The following is a 24668-nucleotide window of genomic DNA, read 5'->3' on the forward strand; positions in this document are numbered from 1 at the left end:
CAATTTAATCATATAAGATGCTTACTTGAAGTTACAAGCCACCATGGTAAAGACAATACTAGAAACCAAGCATCGCAATGCCTATAATCTCCGAATTTTCCGATAGAATTAGAGTGGACACAATGAAAATTTTCAGTTTCAACTGCATGTTAAAGAGATGTTAATGTTTTTGAAATCTTAAAATTTTAATTAAACTCCCTCCTCTTGAAGAAAACCGAAGTTTGAATCAAGTTAGATTTCTACTAGCCTAATAGGAAACAATTGCCACAATGTACTCCGCTCTTCTCAATAAGTTCAGAGATAAAATACATCAAAGGAGGGGAGCAGTTTAGTGAAACTCAAATCCAGATATTTAACAATAATTTTGTTTTCAATGGCCAATAGACCTGAGTTGATTTTGATTTCTTCAACAAAGAGGAAGTTAGAATTGTCTACTTTCAATGGAAGCAATAAACACTAAAAACCTTTTTTTTGCTTTGATCCTGGAAATTTGCGGTATGTACATTCAATAATTTTTGAAAGAGCTTTTAAAAAAGAAAAATTTCTCTTGATGCCTTTATTACTCTCATCATACTGAGAGAAGATCCACTGCTACACCCATAAATTGCAGTCCCTTTCAAGGGAGATCAAAATTTGTTTGAGAGGCGAATGTACGCGATTGCAAAAAATGGGGGCCTTTCCCTATGATAAAATATTTTTATTTGCTGGGAGTTCTTTAAAAATCAGAGGCAAGATTTGGAAACGAATCACATTTCTGTTTTTTATTATTCCAATATTTGAAGATTCATTTACAGGTATAAATGAAAAATTGGGTTTGAAAAGCGAGATGAATTCATCCAGAGGCAGAGTTACTTGAGTTTCTTTTGAACAAGAGCTATTTGCTCATCAACGCGTGCTGAGGTGCCATTGAATTTGGTTGGGGGCGGACCGATCATCTGAATTAGTTGAGGAACATCTTGATGTGAAATCTGGCAGAATCTCGCCAGAGCTTTCATACATCTGAAGATATACTCCTCTTTTGGACTTCCATTGAAAAACTGGAGGAGAGCCATGGTGAGCTCAACAGCTACATCATCAAAAACCTGAAAACAATGTAACGCATAAATGCAGGAAGAAGCAGTAAGAGGCAGAGAAGGACTTTAAAAGACAAGATATGATTCAAATGGCAGAAGGTTGCTATTGGGGGAGAAAATTTGGAACAGTTTCAATGATCCACTTGACAAGGTGCGAATTGAAGCTTTCTGATACCTGTTTCCTAATTAAAATTTCATGTAGAGCACGATTCAGACAACGAAAATTACTAAAATTAACTCCTAACTGAGATATTTAATGTTTTATTTGCATGAACTCACACCTCCCGCATATAGAAAAAAAACAAAACTCTATTCTTTCTCGTCGCATGTAAGCACTAAAGATGAATGAAGAAAACTTCAAAAATTTGCCATTAAATAAGAATGAAAAACAGTTGCAAGCATATTTTGTCACCTTCCGGCCACAGTATCACACACGCTATTTTTACCGAGATTGAGTTGTGAATAGTTTTGAAAGAACGAGATGCATTTACATACGAAAATAATACTTTTTTTAGAGTAAAAATGTAGAAATATGCATACAAATCTATTAAATTTGATGTACTTTTGTATCACAAGCGCCATTTAAGAGAGAAGTATTGAAGCGCCAAGTTCTGCAACCGGCAAGGACATTGAATCAAGACAACCGCCCACTTTTCCGATTGTTTAAAATTTTTGTTACATCAACCCTAGGAATGACTTGAAGCTGAACTATTTTCGTATGTAAATGCATCTCGTTATTTTGAACATTACATTTTTTTTGGAATAAAAATTAATAAACATGAAAAATACTCTGTTAAAGTTGATCAACTCTTGTATCACATGCACCATTTAAGAGCCAAGTGTCACAAACGCTAACTTGGGTAGTCGCTCATCTTTGGGATTGTTACTACAATATTAGTATCAACACCACTTGGAATGCTCTGGAGCAATTTGTCACTTTCCAGCTAAAGTATCACAAGTGCTATTTTTATCGAAATTGAGTTATGGAAGGTATTCAATTCATAAGACGCATTTACGTACGAAAATACCATTTTTTTAAATTTTTTTATTAAATAGGAATAATTATGGAAAAAACTCCGTTAAATTTGATGAGCTTCCGTATCACAAGCGCCAAGGGTTCTCAGAATGCCCCGAGAACGCAGTATCACAAGTGCCAATTTTCAAGGAAAATATATTTGTTTTAAGAAATTTTATTAAAATTCAAGGCAGGAACTTGTGCTGGGTTAGCATTCCAAGTTTCAAACCAGAACTGCGGTTGCAAATTAGTTTTTTGTGCCTCCTGAGAAGTTGGCAAAGTGGCGCTTGTGATACTTTGGCCAGAAGGTGATGATTTGTAGGTACATTAAGAAGCTTCGGAGTGCTCTCGAAGTAAAAAACTTCATGGGTTTTATTCCCGAGTCATGTTGTTCCTTAAAATTTTGGGCAGTTATGACTCTAAAATTGACAAAAATTTGGCAGATGATACTTTTGCAACCCAATGGCAAGTCTTGGGGCCCTGTTCTACTGCTAAGCCATCACATTTTGCATGGGAAAAGGCAAACTTAGAAAAATCCAATTAAATGAAGCTGAAGCGATTAAAAAGTACGGTAAAAGCGACAGAAAATGCAACGATTAGCAGAATCAATTTTTGCAAAGCTGAGTGGATCTACCTCAAAAAAACTTGAAAACTCTTTGATGTCCTTAAAACTGACAATACCAAGAAAATCTTCTTTCCTCTCCTTAAAATGGAGAGAGATTTTAATATCTTTTATTATTATTATTTATATTTTGAAATTACTCAACAATAGTTACAAATACTGTGCAAAATATTGGGCTTATCCCCTACTGTTAAAATGGACACACTTTTCAAACGCAAACTTCACAGTCCTTCATGGAAATTTTTAACTTCGCCATGTGATCAGATAAATAGTAATTCTTTAAGGCCCAAATAACTTTCAGGAAAAAAATTTTGATCGAGGTATTTATCTAAAAAATCAGCCGTGGGTGGCAATTTACACTTGATGCAAGAAAATACGCAGCTTTCGATTTTCATTCTTTCTCCGAGTGACTCATTATTTCACTGAACTCTTGGGAGTAAATTTTTTTTTTTTTGAATGCCAGAGTTGGCATCAAATTCCCTATATTTTTCCTCCCAATTCAATCCCCTTGGTTTTCTTGGTTTTCCCTGAAAGTTAGGGGTGTTCAAACGAATTCTTGCCAGAGCGCTATCGGTATCGTCTTTAACTGATACTGGTGGGGCGGTACTGACAGTGGCGATGATATCACTAACAGCCGGCCTTATCGGAGTTCTGAGAGCTCGCATTCGATGCATTCTTGCCCTGTGTGTTGGTTTTTCAGATTGCCTGACGCGGCGGTGCGTAAAATAGATGTACACATGGCAACAGCTTATTTTTATCAGCTCCGAAAACTCAGCTCACTATCGGTAAGAGCGCTCATATTGTAACTTTTTCTTAACGGAATTGTTTTGGTAGCTTACCGACAACCAATAGAACAGCCCTACTGATAGTAGAAATCCTGCACAAATGGAGCTGTCCTCCATCAGAAAGCTGAGAGGCTAAAATAAAGGACTCAACACGCACAAACTAGAGAGCTTCGGAATCAAAGGGAATACAGACCACAGTTTTTACCTCCTTGCAAGCTAGGTTGTGAATGATAGCAGAACCCCTGTCTTGAAGTGTCTCAACATCTGAGAGCAAGCAGTTGACAGCTACTTTTGTGGTCGCTCGAATGTTGCTTATCATTTGATTATTGTACGACCACTCAGATATGTACAATAGCCACTCTGAGCTACTAATGTTTTCAAATAGATTACAAATCTGCAGGGAAAAAATAAAAATTGAAAAACGAATAGGAGTAAACTATTACATTCCATGACTAACAAGCAAGTGAAGACATGAAATAAATGTGAGAAAGATAAAACTCGAAAATAAAAATAAAATACTCCAAACGACATTTCGATGGCCAAAATGCAAAACAACGTAATCTCCATTAGTGACTTTGCAGACTTCCTGTTATATTTCACTCTTCCTTTGGAAAGCTAGTCAACATAATTTCTTGAAAACTTCCTTGATTTTTCTCCTCTGATGGCAGAATATTCTGCATACATTTCAAGTTATGAAGTTGGCTTTTTAGAAGAAATATAGGGAAATTAAGAGGCTTTAGTTTGAACTTGAAATTGCCTAAGAGTAAAATTAAATTCTTCAAGCAGACCTGATTTTATTAACAAGTTAAGGAATAGTTTTCTTTAAAAGCACATTACTTACGATTTATTTTTCGTTCACACAAACATTTAATAAATGACTGCTTGATCAACGCTGCTCTCTATGGGATTTAATCTGAAGTTCTCTTTCTCATTTTCACTTGTTAACTTCCTCATCAACTACCTAACCTGTTATGGAGCTTCATGACCATTTTTCCTTATTGATATCCAGATTGATCCTTAAACCTCTTCTACTTGATTTTCTTCATTCATGCTTTCGATTTTCATAGTGTACTCAATCTTAATAATTGTATCAAATGTTGAATTTATAATTCCCGTATCATTTGGTATACACTGAAATCATGAATTACTGCCTCTGAAAATGATTACAGGCAATTGAAATGCCCCAGGCTCAGTGTTGAATGAAATAGGCAGTTTAGAATTTGAAATATGAAGCTCTTTGGACCCAAAAAGGCCGCAAATCTTCTCATGAGAAAAACAGTAGAAAAAAGTCGGTGCCAACCTTAAAATTCAAATTTCAAACCAAGACAGTCAAAAATGTTCAGGAATTTTATGCGAAAATTAACATAATCAAACCTAACCACCATGATGAAGCTCTTACACGCATCAGAGATTTGCAATGTATATTTTGCTTCAAATGTAAAATTTTGCAAGAAACATAAGGATGCGACTAGTTTTCTCTGAGAGAAACTCCCAAGCTCAATAAATCTCTCTAAGTTGAGGCCAGAATGGAGGGGATCCCCCACAATATGCTTTGAGTTCACCTTTTTATCTAGTCAAACTTTCCATGCACAGATAGGGAGCAAACACATAAGCATGGTTCCAGCCTGGGAGGCCCCAAACAAAGTGGGTTGCAACCCTGCAAATGTATTTCTACCTTATCTGTGCATATAGAGTTTGACTGGATGTAGAGGTGGACTCTCAGCGTAGCATGGGGTATCTCCTCCATTACAACTTCAACATCGAGAGCTTTTTTTTAGCTTTGAAGTTCATTTCAGAGAAGACAAATGGCACCATTGCGTTTCTTGCGAAATTTTACCAATTTAACTGTTCTTACTTAATTTGTACATTCCTGACACATGCAAGAGCTCCATTGCACACATGTCCATAAAAAATGCCTACACTATGTTTTTTGTCCAATGACTCATTATACAAGATCATTTCTTGCAAGCTGAACAGGAGGGTGCGACAAAAAGTTAGAGAACTATAATTCCAAAATTACTCACAACCAGAGCTAATGATTCCTGCTCAGGCACTGGGAGTCTCTCAATATCATGAGCATAGTTCATTAGCACATGATCACGTCTGTCTTGGTGGAGGAGAAGAATGACGTCATCCTTCAAAGCAGCAGCCCCAAGCACATTTAACAAATGCACCCTTGCCTCCGAGGGTATCGTGCCGTCATTCAGGAGTTTACCTAGAAAAAAACTCAAAAGATTAATTTAAATGCAAGGGGCAAGGGGGACAAGGCACATAAGTGCAAATTTGAAAAAATTTAGATATTAAAGATTTCAAGTAAAACTAGTCTTAATGCATATTCTGTGAAAAATTCGCTCCCAAATCCCAATTTTTAAACATCAAAAAGTCACTCTGAACTTTCTTTCTGCCATAAGGATCTATGTATTTTCAAAACTTCAAACACGCATTTCTTGAAAAAGCAAAAGCTGCACTTATGCGCCTTGTTCTCCAAGCCCCTCATACCTACTAGAATGGACCAAATTCTTTTTCAAATGAGAGAGAAACAAATTATGATTATAATACTGCATTAAAATGAGATTGTATTTCCGTACTGTGCAAACTGATAAAGGACTCCTTGGTTATTTTACTCTCCAATTTCTTAACATTCCACTTAACATTGAGTACTTATAAACAAACTACCTACTTAACATTAATGAGTTGAAGCTATATTATTCATGATGATCATGATAGTTACAGTATTTTTGCATTAATGAGCAAATTAGGTAGTCTATCATAAGGAGATTTTTCAGCAAGGGGGAAATAAGCTGAGACAAAGGTTCAAAACATCAAAAAAATATTTTTTCGACTCACCGATGAAATTTAGGAATCCTTCTCCAAGCGCCCAAGATCCTTCATCTTCCAACATGTACTGATGCAATTCTTCCAAACTTTGCATTTCATCCGTTGTCAACTTGGAGTCAATAATTGAAACAAGATCGTCAAATTCTCCTCGAACCTGTTAGAGAAAATTCCTAAATTTAATATTAAAATTTATGAGAATCAGGAGCAAATCAAGCTACCTCTAATAGAAGGGGGGATAGGAGGGAGGTGTAGCAATGCGTGATAGCTCCCATCATCAGAGTCACATACATCCTCCTTTAGAGATCATGCTTCAAACTACAAATATTTTGGTGGTGAGGAGAAGCTTGTCCATAGGGTGCTCATCTAATTAGCGCCTGGGTTTTGAATGCCAACGACCAGAGGGCAAATGCCCATTCTAACGCATCATGTTCTACAAAGAGGAGAAAGCAGGCAGAGGAGAGTGTGGAACTCAGATTTACAGCTTTAGGATCAAAGAGAGAGCAAATATTTTTATTGGTGTGGAGAGAAGGTGAGCTCCCGTGGAGGAAAAAAAAACCTTTGCGTTCTACTAGAGTAGACTGTCAGACACGCCAAAAACTGCCAAAATTATGGAACTTGAGTAGTTCCCTACCACGTTTTTGTGGATGAAACTTAGGGGTAAAGGCTGCTCTTTACTTATCATCGGAACACAGTAAGTAAATGCAAAAAGAGTTTGCTTTGTTACACACGACCTAAATGTTGACTAAAAACTTTACCTCTAAACAGTATTTAAATGTGTTTTTCATTGGCTCAACTACTCTGATGACAGTATTTACGCTAAAGGGCCGGAAGTTTATTCTAAAATATTATAATTTTTGCCAACATGGTAATTTTTCTTGTGTATTTCAATGATGATGGTGCTATAGATGCTCATAATTTTAAACATGATTATTTCTGATAGTTGTCACTTACATCTACTAAATTTTTGAAAACAATTGGAGGTTCTCGGTTCTTTTTCCTTTCTTCCCGCTCTAGTTTTTCTTCTGCTTCCATTTCTTCCATGACTTGTGCTAAAGGTTTTTCTGCCGCCTCAGCTGTCTCCTCGACCAATTCACTGGCACCATTACCATTGCTGTTGGCCATGTCTAGTCTACTGTGAATATTCTCGGCTCCCTACAGCAAGCAGAATACATAAATGAATTAGAAAATTCAGAATAGATGCTTGACCCAAAGTGCTCAATTTCATTACAAAAGAATGTTGTACTTTTCAAATTCATGACAGATGTTCACAAATCTCAAATGGCTGCAATCGTATTTTTCAAGTAAAGTAAGAAAATGAATTTCTGCTGAAAACGAAAATCATCTCTATGGGTACTCTGTGAATACTAGAGGCAGCTGAAAATTAGTTATTACATACTTGTTTCAAATATGATTCTCTTTACACGAATATTCTACAATCACACAATTCAAGTGTATCATTAAAAACTATTCATGACAAAGAAAGTGTCATTTTTTTACCACAAGACATTAAGTGTTCGGGGCATTAATGCTGTGAAATCTGCTTTCGATCTTAAAATTGTAAAATGCATTTACTCACGAATCAGTGAATCTTCAAGTTAAATTGGTTCATTGATCATTTTTAAGGTAGATGCTTTTTTGTAGGATGATCTTAGGCCTTGTCCACACAAGCACAGTTTGTGGAACTTTCAATTGCGCATTGTTTTCTGTTCGCAAGCAGAATAAGTGATAACTCAGCTAAAAATTATTTTGCCGAAGTTCAGGGAACTCTATACTAGTGGGCAAGGTCTTGGATCACAATGCCTTATACTGAATGCATCATTTCGAGAGAGCAAGTGAAGAAAAAATATGTTGAGTGAATACTTACAGAGTATTGATTCTTCAGGAAAACTGTTTTTCCTGATAACAGAAGCTTCTAGATAAAAATTAAATAAAGAGCCAACTTACTTATTAGGCTTTTCCATTATCTTGGAGTTATTAAATATTAATTCATTACCAGAGCTATTAATTAGAGCAGTGAGTCCAAATTAAAGGCAAACATCAGATAGACAATAGCAAAAATCAAAATTTAGAAATGCTTATCGTTTAAATCAAAGCATAAAATGAGATGAATGTGTGTTTCTCTGGTATAAAACAATTTGTACCTACTTTTCAGTTATTTACCTGTCTACCAGGCAAAATTGAAGACAAACCTAAGGTAGAGAATACCTTCAAATAGGTTGACCCATCGTTTTAAAAAAATTGAGTGCCTACAGAAATTATCTTCTATCAATTTACTACACTGGTGTCCAGTCATCCGTAAAAGTTCACTTCATATTAGCTTAATATAGCATCATAGTTTGCTGAGCTCTATTACAGATATTTAAAAAAATCTTGAATGACTCAAAAGTTAGCTGATAAGTAGAACACCGAATACCAAGCAGCTGAAATAATATACTCGCACCTACATTTGATTGTTTTCAAAATTTTCTATGGTATGTTGATTCCACTTCTTCCTATCCATCTATTCCTCAGGGAGACATAATCTTTTTGTAAATTTAAAGATGTTTTGATGCCCAGTGACAATGTTTAAAAGATATGCGATTCATCTGTGATATTGAGTTGCACTTGCTTGTATTACATGCGATGGACTTTGATACATATTGATCCATAATTAACAGCAAAAGATTTGACGAGTGATTCTTTAATACAGAGTGAGAGTTTCGTGTTGTTTGAACATGAGCCCACAACTTTAAGTAATTGGGATGGAAAAACGCGGGAACAATTTGGTGCTTATTGGACTAGGAGTCCCTCTGTGAACAATATATCATGAGGTTTGGTCATTCTTGAAAATTTCTGATGCCAGTTCTAAATTTGCACAAAAGAAATAATAATATCAGAGAAGTCGAAGGAGGGACATGAACCTTCCAAACGTCGAATCTAGTGTTTCCAATGAGGAAAACATCGTTTTGATGGAGGATTTAACAAGAGGATGTGTTATGATGACTTTATTTTGGAGGAGTTTCACTTCGACAGTCGAGAGTTTGATTGCAGGTAGGCAACACCTGAAGTTCGATTGAGGCAGGCCAAGTGAGGATACAAGCATTTCAAGGATTGTCAAGGTGCGATATTGCACGCCATGCTGCAGCAAGTGGAATTTCAACTAAGCCTGCCAATATCTGACTGCATTAGTTGCCTACCGGCAAGACCAATCCACACAGGTCAGTCATTATGCAGCTTTTTTGAAATCCACTCCCCCGCCCGGCCCTAACTTGCAGCACTCAATGCTACGTCACAATGGGTGCTCCCACAAGAAATACATTGCAGGCACTCAATACTACGTCACTGCGCAGTGGAGTACCAAAACTCGTCCTCGGGAATGACTGACCTGTGTGGATTGGTCTTGCCTACCGGCAAAAAAATTCTAAACCTTTGGTATAAAGTTCCTCAAAAACAGTTGGTCTTCTAAAAAAAAAAAAAAGAAAAGCTAGAGATGTAACACCCCCTTCTCTGGCAGTGGTGTATACCAAGGAATAACAAACTTTTATTATGATGTCTGTGTATTTATGTACACTTCTTGACTAGCAAACAACTTTACATACATTCACACGAAGTGAAAATGAAAAGACACAATTGCCCGAAAAAATCATGTACTTGACAATTTACAATTTTACAACAATTAATTCTGTTGTATACGTGCATTCTTACAGATTTCAGATTATTTTTCCAATTGTTTGTGATCAGTTTGATTCCTACATTTGTGAGAGATGTAAGTTATGTGTGAATTAGCAGGATTTGAGCAATTTGATAAAATGTGATTGAGTCAGGGAAAAAAGAAACCAGGGTTGAAAATTTAGAAAAATGAGATGACTATCCTTCTACTTGGAGAGGTTGATTCTGCTGCAAATCATATCTAAACATGTAATGTGTGAGAGAAAGTCAGAAGTAAGTAAACGAGGAGCAGCTTTTCTGTGGTAAGTATTTTAGTTGAAAATTGTGAGCTTTCACCTCTAGACCCCTTCGCTCTGATTCCATCATGCATTAGGTTTCTGATGATGCTTAGCTCTCGACTAGTAATACAATTTATTCATTTCCCGGGTACACAGAAACGTTTGGTCGAGAGAAAATTTGAGACAAAAATGAAAACCTTTTTATTAAATACTGTATAAGTTGAATGTCAATATACACTTCATTCATGAGAGAGGAGCTAAAAAATTTTGCACAAGTTGTGAATGATTGGTTCAGCAGTAATCTGTTCAGCATTGATTCTCTGTTTTTAGTGAAATTTTCAGACCTCATGATCATAGCTTGTATAAATTTCAAAATATTAAGAATATTTTCCCTGCAATGTAAGAAGCAAATTCTTCAGTTGGTTTGTTCTGTTGTGCGAGAGGAGGAACTTCTTAATAAAAAAAAGATTAAATATCCTTCCAGGAAGTGTTGGCTACAGGTATCAAAAAAAATCTAAGGAGTTAGATAACAAATACTCATTGAAAAGGAACAAACCCAAAGGTTTTTTGTGCTGAGTATTGTTGTCCCTTTAAATGCTTAGAATAAAGAGATATCTAATGGAAAACTTGATGAGACTAGAGTTATACATTACAGAACTTCACTTAAAGAAAAACAAAACGGAAGAAATGTTATTTTTTTCGAATTTTCAAAGATGAAAGACACAGAAGAGGTGAACTTGATGAAGGAGAGAGCACATGCTTACACATAATATTAAAACATGGTAAATGAAACAGAAAACAGTTTTTTAAAATGAGCTCCTGATAAATTTTAAAATTAAATTTACCATCAATGGTATACATAAGCTCACTATGAATGAAGCAAAAGACTAGGGATGTTCATACTTAAGAAAGTATTGACATTTGATGTTGATACTAAGCTTCATTGATACTGGTATCAATACTAACACTGAGGTAAGGATACTTTCAAAGTATCTATACTTCTTGATATGTGTACAAACAAGCCCAAGTGCGCTTCAAATCAAACATACCACTATCTTCTAAGGTCAGTAATACTAGCCAACTATATAATGTATCATTTTCACACCATTCATTGTTTTTCAGGCCCAGTAGCGCCAGGTATTGCCATAAACCAATGCAAAAACATGTCCCTCGGGTAATATCAATAATATCTATACCATCAAGTATCAATGTAAAGTATGAATTACTTTTTTCGAGTCAAAAGTCTCAATACTTTCAAAGTATCCATTAAGTATCAACATACCTAGAAAATACCCAACTAACACATAGGTACACAAGGATTGAGGGAATGATTAATTTGTTAAATACAACCGGAAAAACACTTAGTTAATTAAAACATTAAAACCAGAGCTTCTGATGTCTCAACACAGGCAGATTGCAGTTAGTTGCGGAAAAATAGAGACACATCACCTGATGGTTAAATTTTTGAGCAGTTTTTACAGCTTGGGTTATGAGTCTCCACTTCGGGTATTTATGTTGATGGACGAGCCTAAATTTTCCAAAAAAGGTAAGATAGATTGTCCCCAAGGCCTGCAAAACAGAAAAATTAGACAATGAAGGAGCAATAGCACTGATAAGTCAATAAAAAATGTTTTGAAGCTTCTGGAGAAATGAAAAAGAACAAACAGAGTTCAGTCTGATAGCTCAAGAAAAAGTGATCTAAAATTTTCCTTTAAAAAAGGGCAAAAGAAAATATAGTGTATCTTTCCTTCTAAAAATACACAAAAAAATGTTAACAAAAATGCACAAACACACTTTCGTACCAATACATGAATGCACAAACACATGTGCAATTTTCCACGAAAGCTCTCTTTGCTGAGGTTCAAACCAATGAAATCTGTTGGATCAAGCTGAGAGATCCCAGTTCCACGGACAACATTCAAAATTGAAAGCAACAAGAGAGAAAAAAAGAAGATAACTTAACCAGTTGCCAGGTAAAAGTAAGAGGTTCCTTGAGCTGCAATGCTCCTTCCACCAGCAAGGCAACTGATTTCATGGTGAAAGAACCGTTCAAGGGTGTCAAGAGCACAGCAAAAAATTCTAAAAGAGCAAGTATACATAGGGTGTAGCAAAAGTTCCTGGACTGATACTGTAACTCTTTAACTAATGTAACTATCATGTTGATCTTGGTCTTGTTTTAAAAATTACATCATCCCTAGGCGATTGAAGCTAAAATCATCTCATTTGCTGAGACAATAAGGAAGTTATGAGGGTTTGAATGAAGAAAGTATAGCTGCTGCACAGGCTCTCATAGATGTTTTTTTAAGTGTGAAAAGTTATTAAAGTGTTTCCAATGAAACTTCTACAATGAAAATACTTTGCAAGAAAAAATCAACTAGGCAATAATATCTGGTCCTTGTTCAATTGGCGTAGTGACCATAATGACGATGGGAAAGAGAACAGATGTTGTGGCTTATGGCAGAGACAAAATTTGGTGAAATTTTCTGCAAATCTTATATTAGTTTTATTGTTATTATTTGATTTGAGAAAACTTACAGGAGATCAAAAATTAAATCCTCAGAGTTTTCAAGATAGAATTATACCTATGTCCATTTCGCATCTACATTGGATTATCTTCTCTCTATGAGCATTTGAAGTTGCAAATTTTCAACCATAGCACTTGAAAAAAGAGATAACTTACGTTCCTAAGACTTCAGATGGTAGATCCAGAATGTACTTTGGAATACTCCTGCCCGTAAGAAAGTTACTTAGCTCATCACTGAAATTGTTACAATTGTGACTGAGAAGTTTGTACGTTCCTGGCCTGCAATATGATGAGAATAACAGCAAATTATTTCTGAGACAAGTTTTTTTTTTTTTTTTTTTTTTTTTTTTTTTTTTTTTAAATCATCCTACTAAGACAATGTGTATTTTATGGAGCAAAAGGGTCTTGAGTACCCTTTTTTCCGTTCTGAATTATTTTTCACAAGAAAACTGACCATTATGACACAGAGGACTGCCCCATTGCTTTCAATATAAATTGCAGCTTTTGAAACTTTTCTTGCCTTAAATATCATTTTTCACATAAATAGAGTCCCCTCTAAGCATGTTAAGAAAACAAGGAGCTCAATTTTACTATTGAGCCTTTTGTTGAACTTGAATTTGGGAACTTGATCCGACAATTTTGCGCAGAATTGATCTGTTCTGACTGAAACTTTGAAAGCTTTCGTCTTTTTCACAAGGTATATTCAGACAACAGTAACATATATTACTTACGCAAACTCTTGTTGACCTAGAGAATGGAGGTAGTCTTCAAAAACTTCTTGAGGTACCTCGGTTGTACCAAGATCTTCTATTTTTAAAGGTTGACGTAGCTGAGTTTCCCCCTGAACAAAAAAACACAAGCGAATGAGTAAAGTACAAGCAAAGAATATGGTAACAGTGACAAACAAAGCTCGTGCAATAGTCGGGATTTTCCGATGTTATCATCTATACCTGCATCAAAATTGCATGGAAAACAGTATGAAGCCACGATATACGAACGTATGAGATAACCCAAAAGATGGCAATGATATTCCTACATGAGCGCTCTGTTATGCGACAGATAACCCTTGGGCATTTCTGAATAGGAGCGAAAAGCGGGAGTGCCTTCAATTTTTGAACATGCAGCACGCACAACCGTGGAACACGAATAGTTGCATCAAGGCGCAACGCAACCCAACTCAAAGTAGTCGTAGGTCGAGATATTAACTAAATTAATGGCCTTAGAAACTCTGGCTCCTCGTGGCACTAACTGGCAATACTATTCCTGTATAGGGAACAAAAGGGACAGGATACATATAGGTATCGGAACAAAAATCAGATACGTAATATACCTCACACTTTCATGCTCCTTTGATGCAGGCAGAAATTTAGAAAGTAAGCGAGATAAAAGGATCTAGGAGAATTGAAATTGAAACAAGTAACATTCGGTTGGGAGGCATTGTCAAATCTCATCGCCTCGCGTCGCGTAAAATCGTGTAGGTTATCATGAAGCGATGACACTTCCGTGACTTTCTTGCGATTTTAGGCTGTAGGGCTATCGACCTGCGACAATACCTCTTGTACGGCATTCCTATCACTGTGAGGCTTGAAGATACCCTGAACCACAGGTGAAATTTATATTTATAAGTTGAAAACAATGGATATTTTTCCGTCAGGGAGCACCTTAAACGCCCCCCCCCCCCCCCCCCGTTCCCGAACTCGGGAAAGAAAGGAGTTCCGCGACCGGCCAGTGCACTGGACCCGCGGCTAAATTTAGCGCGGGTGACTCGCCTGATCTGAAAGGGATAACATGCGATGCGCACACCAACACACGCACGGAAACAAAGGAAAACTTGCGGAAAAGCACGGGGACACACCTGACGAGCAGGGACACTCGAGGGATCGGCGACTGAGAATGCGAGGAATGCTGGAAAAGCGGCTCGGACTGTGCCCGCGCGAGAGACGCGATGTCCGCGCCGAAGTGTAAGCGTTGGAGCGAGAACGAGCGACAAAGCCGAGGCCCGGGGGTGCGCGGAGTGCCCGCTTTGGAGCCGACATTATTTTTAAACTGGCCAAAACTTACCCAAGAGAAGCACCGCCTATTTTAGAGGTTCGACACGACTTTGCCGCGTCGCATGCCCGTGGCCGCCCTCCGAGCGCATTCTGTGTCGCTCCTCTGTTGTGGCTGTCGGCTCGAGGGCCGCGTCAGCCGACAGCGTCCACGACTCGACGCGACCATCCACGTTCTCAACCCTGCCGATTATTGAAATTTAGTGTTCGTCGGGCGGACATACAAGACATGAGTTAAATGGCGAGGCGCATGATTGGTCGGCTATGTCTTATCGCTGCTTTGTCGTGCCTTTGTCAGGTGGAATGGACGACATACTGTCGGAAACTTAAAAGGTACCGATAGCTTGTCGTAAGTTCAACCCGACATAGGCACGACAAAGCAGCGATAAGACATAGCCGACCAATCACGCTCCGCCTTTTAACCTATGTCATCTATGTCCGCCTGACAAACACAAAATTTCAATGATCGGCCCGCTGGGCGGAAATAGGGGGACCTTCCATCCCCCAACCCCTCCAATCTACTCGGCCCTTCTTAAAAAATGTGAATGATTCTGCTAACGAGGGGAACTTACCAAGCTACCGCTTCCGATCGAGCACGGCCAGATTTGGACTGCATTTTGCAATTTGGAACTATAAATTGGACGCATTTCTGTCGAACGGAACTAAGCGCCAATTTGAGTTCCTTTTGAGGAATTTAGAATCCCGGATAGCGCGTTCTGTCAAACGGAACTAAGCGCCATGGAAAAGCATTGCGAGTATAGGACGGAATGAGCACGACGCCCGTTTCCGCCGCCAATCCAAGCTCCCCTCTACCTTCCTCCCCATACGTCGCTTGGTTCCGTTTGACAGAAATACGACCAATTCTGGCTCTTCAGGAAAAACACTTTTGTGCATAGGGAAACTAATGGCACATACGTTGTTTTTAAACCGGGCTGGAATGTATAGTTCCAAATTGCAAAATGTAGTCATTTTATACATAGGCCGTCGTGGCCAGGGAAGGCAAATTTTAGGGCGCCGCAAAGAATGTAGGAGGAAAATAACGAAGATAGGTGTCGCTGCCGCTAACACCGTGCGGCCGCGAAGCGGAGTGGCAAAGTCTTGGCGATTCAATCTAGAGGAATCAGGTGCAAGATGATGACTGATAAAGACTGCAAAATGACTGATAGATAAGTCTGAAAATCCTCTCTATTCTAATAAAATAATATATTTAAGACGCTCGCTGGACGGGGTGAGGAGGGGGAGTAAGACGGCCGATGGGCAGCAGTGAGGAAGGGGAGTCAAAAGGTCAGAGTTTTAACGGAGTGGGTTCTTACTTTCAGAGGTCTTTGTTTAGGTTGTGGCCTACATGTCCATCAGGTTGACTTTCAAAAAAGGAATCAAAATTCAGAGTAAGAAGAAAGTCATGGAGAATATTGTTTGGCGGGAAATTTTTCTTTGAAACACCGTTTTGTTATTCGATTAAAATTATTTTCCCATTAACCGCCAACGGGCGATTTCGACCATTTCGCTGACCGCAAAGCGGCCTGTGGGAGCGCACTGTGCCCCGGGGGTTGGGCCGCGCAGCGGCCAGGGGGCATAAGTCCCCTAGTCAGCATACAACAATATGTTGGGTACGTAAATTAACGAGCTGCAGGAGCGCGCCCCCCCCCCTCCCCCCTCCCGGTGACAATTCGTGGGGCGGCAAAATCTTGACGGACTAGGGGCGAAAATAATGTCAATCCGGCCAAGCTTCGCAGTTCGAGTAGTTGTGCGCTTAGTTCTTGCATTTAATGATGCCTTCATCCGCACGAGTCGGTAATTGGAGACAGTCGAAAAGCTAATATTTTCCTTCATATTCGCGTGGTACCACATCCATACCTACTCTGAAGTTTGAATTGTTGTACGCTTGATTTCCGCATGCAACGATGCGAGCATAATGCCTACACTCAAAAACGTCACTAATTTCAGACAGTTAAAAAGTTAAGATTTTCCTTCATTTCTGCGTGATACCACATCACGTACTTACTCCAGAGTTCGAATAGTTACGCGGTTAATTCCCGCATTGAACGATGAATGCATACTACATTCATTAACGTCAGTGATATGAGACAGGTGAAAAGCTAAGATTTTCCTTCGCTTTGCTTTTGCTTGATTCCACATCACTGCCCGCGGGTTTTGTGGGGCTGGTACATAAGCTTTAATATAGGTCTACAAACATATCGAAAAAAAATCAGACATCAAATTGAAAAAAAGAAGAAAATAATCTAGTGTTTCACACGGCTGGAGATGAGAGAGACGTAATCAGACTTCGTTTTTTATTGTCTTTTCCGCCGAATCTGAAACACACCTCATTGACAGCACAGAGCGAAGCATTGCGATTTCACGCCTCGCGCCATCGCGCCATCGCGCCTTCAATTCTGCAGATGCGACACGGACGTCAATTAAGCATAAATAGCTGCATCTCTGCGCCGTCATTGACGCGAGTCCTTTCCCTTGCTCTATTTCCAAGTTGTGTTGGTTCCACTTGTTTCATTTGCAGTGGTGCTTCAAGGGCTACGTGAGCAACATAGTCGAGGATTGGATAGACGTCATCGGGCCTCGTTTTTTAGCTTTTCTCCGGAATTTGAGCGGCACCTCACGAGCATTGTAGATCAGAGCATTGCGAGTTCACGCCTCGCGCCATCGCCCCTTCAATTTTGCAGATGCAACATGGATATCCATTAAGCACGAATAGTTGTAACTCTGTGCTATCATCAACGCAGGTTAGATCCTTTGTCGAGGGTATTGTCACACCCGAACAGCGATATTGTCCCCCCCCCCCCCTCCCACCATACACCAATGATTAGAGATAAGAGGAGGAAGAGGTAAGAAAAAGAGAGAAAGAGGAAATAGAAGGAGATGAGGAAGAGGAGAGAGGAAGAGCAGAAAAAGAGGAGGAGGGAAAAAAGGAAGGCGAAGAGGAAGAACGAGGAAAAGAAGAAAAGACTAGAAAGAAGATGAAGAGGATAAAGACGAGAAAGAAACATGGGAACCTTGGAGAAATGAAGTAAATTACAGAAGTGCGGAAAAGGAATAAACTAGGTTTTGGCGCCACCTCGGCTGGCGCCCTACGCGAGTGCGTGTTTTTTGGTGCCTCTCGCGACGGGTCTGTGTGGGGGCATGGAATATTAACTTCGAAGACACAATGTTTTCTTCTGCCAACTTTTGAATTGCACTGTCGTTACGATTTGACACGATGAACGTCTCTGTCACTTCAACTGCCTGCCAGTCCATTAATTCTGGGAATAATCTCTTACATCAAAATTTAATCTCAGTGATAGATACTGCGAAACATCGTGACTCCGATTTCCTTTGCCATGCCTCTCTAATTGAAGCGCAGGGTGCAGAAAAGGCACTTCCCAGTTGTCGTGTCTCAGAACCTCTGCTATTTCATTCATTATGACCAAAGAAAATGAAGGTTATTCGTTAAAACTTTTACTAAATATTATGTGTAATTTTTTTTTTTTTTTTGGGGGGGGGGAGGGCAGGGGTCCTAAACTAATTTGGGGCGAATAGGTCATATCGATGGCAAAATGCAAAACCACATACCTCCACTGCGATGTTTCAAAATTTGAAAGACTGTCCGGAGTATGAGGATCTTATATTTCACCGTAATATCTGAAGCTCGGGTGAAAACAAACCCTTCTTATTTGAAAATTGCAAGAAAGTGGGGGAGAAAGTAACCCATTAAAAACCGAGGGGCGAATTTTGGAGGGCTAAAACTATTTTCACGGCATTACTTGGGGTCGATTTACAAATTGAAAGCTGTGACCCTAAGACTCAATTTTGGGCCCTTCTCAAAATACTGAAAATGAATGGGTGGTCTGAATCACCCTGTATATCGTTGGATATGAAATCAAATGAAGATCTGTCTAGACACTTTTTTTTGTTTTGTTTTTAAATGGAAACTTGCAGAACATAACTCAAGTCATACTTGCAGGTTTGCAAAAGTTCATGAATTAAAGAAATTAGAAAAAGGCGAAGCAAAAAAATTGTGGAGCTTCTAAGAACTGAACATTAAAAAAAAGCTGACTGAAACTCATTGCGTCAATTTTGGAGTGAGCTACGCCATTTCAAAGGTTTCAACTTGGCAACAGTGCCATGCAAAGGAATAACTTCTTGGGGATGAGAACTGCAGAGAAAGGCATGTTATAGAATAACATATGAAAAATTGAAAAGGATGTAAGGATAGGTTTTAGGGTTGCTGTTTCTTAACAACTGTTTCTTAGTAAGTAAGTAAGTGACTGAGTAAACTCTCTGAAGTGAGAAGAATTATGAACGTATTACCAGACCCATGTGAAGTAACAGAGTATGCTAATTATAAAAGGGAGCTTGTGTGCCTCTCACACTATCGAGCAGCACACCCTGAACTTTGACTCTTGCAAGGCATTGTTATGGATTGGCAGTTTTACTGAATTGATTATGCTTTTCCAGGCTTCTTGCTCAAAACTTGAGCTTTCATATGACACAGACAGTAATCCAGTGTTGTAATGTTTAATTCCTGGGAAAATTGCAAAGAGAAAACTTCCACAAGTTTCTTCCTTGAAAATTCTTTGCCTTGTATTCCTGAAGTTTTAAAGGACAGGCTCTTTAGATTTTATCATGAGGGATTTTGCCACGGAAGCTACAAAAGCCCATTTTTTTTTACATTCAGAGAGACAAGTCAACTTACTGAGAAAAGGGCTTAATCAATATTTCACATGTATGGTTACAGAACTTACAACTACGGGAAATTAAATATATTGCCTAAAATTTAAGTATGGAATACATGAGTAACACCAAATGTAATGTTTCTTCATAAATATTCTTAAGAAAAAATAAAGATGAAAGATTTTTTTTTTAAAAAAAAGAAGGGGGGTCTCATTTTTCAATTATTGGGTTTTCCAAGCGGCCAAAAAAGTTACTAATCCATCCAGGAAGTTGCTGGGTGAGTAAATATTACCAAATCAACCACTTCCTAATGTTCCTCCGCAATTGAATGAGTTGAGATTGAGGAAAATCTACAACCAATATCAAGTTTAGATTCTGAGGAAATACAGGGTTTCCATGAATACTTCATTACCCAATTCCCTGACTCCAAAGTTTTCCAATTATCCTGACTTTCACTCGGATTTCTTGCCTTTCAATAAAGGTGACTTCTGCTTACCACTGCTTGCAAAATTTCCCAACTTTTCCTGTAAGTAAACTCTCTGTGAATTTCCCTGACTTTTCCGAGTCGCCATGAATTTCCTAAATTTCCAGGTTTTCCAGACTGCCAAAAACACCAAATGACTTGTTTCACTTCTTCGTATGGTCCCCTCCTTTGTCCAAATATTTTTCACACTCAGGGTGTCTACTGGCATTTAATCAAGTAAAACCTCTTCTTCCTCATTGTTTCCTTAATCTATCCTTGTGCCTCCAAAAATCTCCTATTTTTGGGATTTCCTAAAAATTCATGTCTTCCACAACCATAAAAACTTTGAAGTATACTTGAAATGAAACTTACCGGTATACATCGACTGATTCCTGTGCCTCCAAAGAAAAACTCTTCACCGTAAACCACAATACTTGTATGCCAAATTCCTTCAACCCTTTTTTCTGCAAAAAAAAAATAAATAAATAGATAAATAAATACAAACTAAAAACTAGCATACATAAGGATGGATCAGTTTTTCAAGAAACCTTGCCATTGTATTGCTCTCTTCAGATGAAAAAAAGGTTATAACTCCCAATATTCAAATATGATTCCTTCCATAAGCAAATGAAATCTAAACGGCACAAATTTTGGATACTTGTCTCAAGGCATGCTGTGACTCTTCATCGCTGCACTACTTTCATTTAATCAAGGGAGTATCTAAACTTCAACCGTGGACTGTGTGAAAACAGTGCCTCATGAAATGTTGGCGCAATGATGACTTCCGATCAGTATCCATGGACGAGTTTAATGCAATAAAAAAATTGGAAATCGAGCAGGGAACACATTTTCATAGGGAGTGTGCGGGGTCCTTTGCCATTGAAGTCCCTCTTGTGCCTTCCGCCAATAATGAGAGTTCGATGTGACAATATGTTTCCCTTCTTCTACTTCATGAAACTTCTAACAATAATAAGCTTGGCAAGAAAAATTCAGCGCATATGTAAAAAAAAAAATCTTTCACTATGAGGCATACTGAAATTAGTTTCAGTGGAGCTTGTTTTGACTGCAATAACTAGGCTTTGGATTCTTGTGAGCAGGAGGTTTGTATCGACTGGCACAAAAAAAGCTATTTTTTCAATTATGAGTTGAATTTGAAAATTTGTTACTAAACGATATTTTGATAGGGAAACATGCACTGTGATGCTCGATGTAGAACTGGGGAAAGAAAAGATTGGACAGAAGTTACATCAACCTGTATGCATCAATCATGAGTCAGCCTATCAGTTAGTACATTAATTTCTGTTGAATGGTCCTGTCAACTTTTTTCAATTTTTCATTTCATAGACGTCTATTTCTCGATTTCAAATCTTCTTTTCTTCACTTCATTCAGTCCATCTACATTAATTTCAATTGCTAGACTTGCAACTGATAGCTACATAGATGATAGCCAGCCAATCACGCGTAGACTTGTTGTCTCACCACCCGTGACATCGGCAAATCTATATAAGCGTGCGCTGCGCCCGAAATCGAGGTCTTTTTCCATCCTGTAGACCAGAGACATGTTAGTCCTCTCTTAACATCTTCAGACCAAAGGTTTTCTCATACCTTTTTAGACTCAAGTGGCCTATTCAAATCCCTTTCATCAAGTTTCTCAACGTGAAAGTGCATCATTGCGTGAAATCTCGACTTTGTGTGGAATCTTGATTAACTTTTCATCCGTTTTTTCCTCTCCATATTTTGTGCAACTTTTACCTGTTATCTCAGATTCATACAGTGAAAAACTTTACCTTAAACTTTGCCTCTTTTGTTTTCATCCCGTCATTTGTAGTTCGTTGGTTCTACGTTAATAAGAACCAGCTGGTGCCGAAATCGGATATTATTTTGAACTTTATTTTTATCGCACCACTATCAAACTTTAACGTGGTATCGAAAACCACTTCTTAAATTGTAACAGGTCCCATTTTCTGGCAAGATAATTGTCCAATCTTTTCTGTCTTCAGCTCTAGTGCCCTGTCAGGCTGCCCTTAGGAGCAGCCCTCTTTACTTTAATAAAATACCAAATGATTAACTAAGGAGCTGTGGAACAATATTAAAATTGGTTCAAATAAATAGGCTCAACAGATACATACGTAGTAAATTTGGAGAGAGAAGCGCAGCTAGTCCATTTGACAAATCATAGATATAAAGCTTCACAGGGTGTGGTTCACTCATTGCTGCTTGAAGTATCTCACCTTCTGTAAATAGAATGGCATAAAATGGTTCAGTTCAGACCTGCATTCTCACAGGACTCTTAAGTGTAAAATAATTTATGATAAAAAGAATTAGAACCTTATGTAGATGAAAATTGTCCTTAAAAGAATAGGATAACATGATCCAATACTGTACCACAGGTGTCTATTTCAAATGCAACATTTTTTCCCAAGAAAAATCTTGCGCTCATTACTTGTAATTTGCAATTTAAAAGGTTGAGAATGATTCTTAGCAGTCTTCGCAGGGTCCATTTCATTATTCGGTATAAAAGTTATAATCTGCGCAGTATTTTTCACTTAGTTGATGCGATATATTGCATGCCATTTACCACTATGCTATGAGCCTAATAGGCGAATCACCTGAGATTTGATACATGTCCGTAGAGTCCTCGCCAAAAGGGTTTTACGCACTTTTGAACTGCGACAGAAGATCGTCTAATGTCATTATTGGTAAGAAAATAAATGCAAGAAGCAAGATGGTAGATCTTTTGGCGCAGTTTAAAGTACGTAAACATAGTTGGCGTAGACTCTAGCAGGACTGACAATCGACTTCCAGTTGTTAAATTTAAGCTACTACTTATACAGAAAATCATCAAATCACATCAAAACATTCCTTGAGTTTCAAGAATGGTCTGAGTTGATACCGGATCCAATTCCAGATAAATTGACATAACTTCTCGCACCTGAACACTGACACTTCAATAAATTAGAATTCTTCTGGAATGTCTGTGGTTCTTAATTCCACCCAAGATGCTTATATCTAAAATATAAGTCGATACGAACGAAGCTACTGAAACAATGTGAACGCAAGAATGGTTTGTTTTGTAAAACTGATACCTTGACAAAAATGATTCCGGAACAGTCAGATGTTGAAAATTGGGGCTCTAACTGTCTAAAGCAAATTAAAGGGGTTGTACTCACGGGCTAGTGATACTAGTTGACCGGCAACTGGATTTAAATGAAATATTGGGACTTTATAATGGACATAAATTGATTAAATTCCACTTCAGCAACAAAGGGACAAGAACAAAACAACAAGCACAGAGCACAAATGCAAGTGAGGTTAGAGGTTATGGTTGCTCGGTTGCTCGCAAACCGTGCTGTTCAAACGTTGCCGGTTTTATCGACGCAGATTTTCTAGGGTGTAAGCATGCTCATCCAGTCTCCAGTCTAACCTTCCATAAGATTTTATGACTAATTTTATTCAACACAGCAGAAAATTCCAAGCCAAATGTTTGTAAATTTTCTCATAATTAAATATTACATGAGGGGGGGGGGGGGGAGCAATTTGGCACCATGTTATATACCTACGACGTTTCTCCCCAGCACGCGAAGGGTAGAGTACCTGTATAGCGAGAGTATGGACAGATCGCTTCATGGAGGGCTTAGGGCCCAAAAGTGCAGCCACCCTTCTAACCAACTTCTGACGCACTAAATTTCACTGCCAGTCGGTAGATTCTAATTCTTACGAAGATGGCTAGGAAAGTACATAAATGAGCGTTCTTCCACAAAAATGAGTAATTTTATGCAAAAACTAAGTCAAATACGTGCTTTATAAACGATGGTTCGTAAGAATTGTATTAATAAATCGTTCTGGATAATTGAAATTCATAGGTTGGCTGCATTTCTGGGCCCTAACTTTATTCGCGGAGGCATCGGTGAAGGCCTGATGGATTTTCGGAGTTTCACATCTGTCTATACTCTCGCTATACAGGTACTCTAGCGAAGGGATGCAAAGCGATGACTAGCAACCCTGGCAACAAGTTCATTACTTATGAGTTCAGTGTGATCCCGAAGTCTCTCAACAACCCAATGCCTAACTTCTTGAAAATTTCAAAACGGTGAAATTTCTTCAATTATTAAAGAACAAGAACAGAAGCAAGTGAGATTGCACAGAGGAATTTGATTCGTTTCCTTTTATGAAAATAAAGTATCATATCGGTGACCTCAAAGTTGCAATAATTGAAATAATTCATCGAATTTTCCATCCCTCTAAGACGGCTTTTCCCAGAATATCAGACCTCCCGAAAAATTTGGGGCGCTAGAGGGTCTTACCTACAATTGGGCAGGGCCGGATTTAGGAGGTGGCCACATAATGGGCCGCGGTCCATACAAACGAAAAAAGTCGACAAAATCTCTCATTTCCTGCAGAGAGTTAAAGTATAGTAATTTCTCACATTCATACCTATAAGCGCCTACAAGACTGCATGAATATTTCACGCATTACGTCAAACGTAGTGCGGTCAGCAGTGGGTCAGCAGCGGTTGGCGTGAAACTCATCGTGCCTACAAGACTGCATGAATACTTCACGCATTGCGTAAAAAACAGTGCGGTCATAGCAGCGCAGCGGTCGGCGCGAAACGTATAGCCATAGGCGGTTCTAGACCCTCATGTTTGGGGGTGCCCAGAGGTGAAAAATGTCGGAGACCGGTCCCGAAGGGGAAGGTCGCTCAGGGG

At 38.5% G+C, this 24668-nt stretch overlaps 1 protein-coding gene across 1 annotated transcript; it reads right to left on the reverse strand.

The window, feature by feature from the left end:
• Positions 1–734: 734 nt before the first annotated feature.
• On the reverse strand, positions 735–23292 carry LOC109039996 (uncharacterized). The gene is given in 12 exon segments (XM_072297339.1): positions 735–1082; positions 3689–3889; positions 5520–5710; positions 6343–6487; positions 7285–7485; positions 11709–11749; positions 11752–11828; positions 12940–13062; positions 13515–13624; positions 20335–20426; positions 22092–22196; positions 23133–23292. Coding segments are annotated over 11 exon segments (1497 nt in total). The 5' UTR covers positions 22174–22196; positions 23133–23292; the 3' UTR covers positions 735–848.
• Between the last annotated feature and the right edge of the window lie 1376 nt (positions 23293–24668).

The sequence above is a fragment of the Bemisia tabaci genome, chromosome 2 (genome assembly GCF_918797505.1).
Source record: "Bemisia tabaci chromosome 2, PGI_BMITA_v3".
Classification (NCBI taxonomy): domain Eukaryota; kingdom Metazoa; phylum Arthropoda; class Insecta; order Hemiptera; family Aleyrodidae; genus Bemisia; species Bemisia tabaci.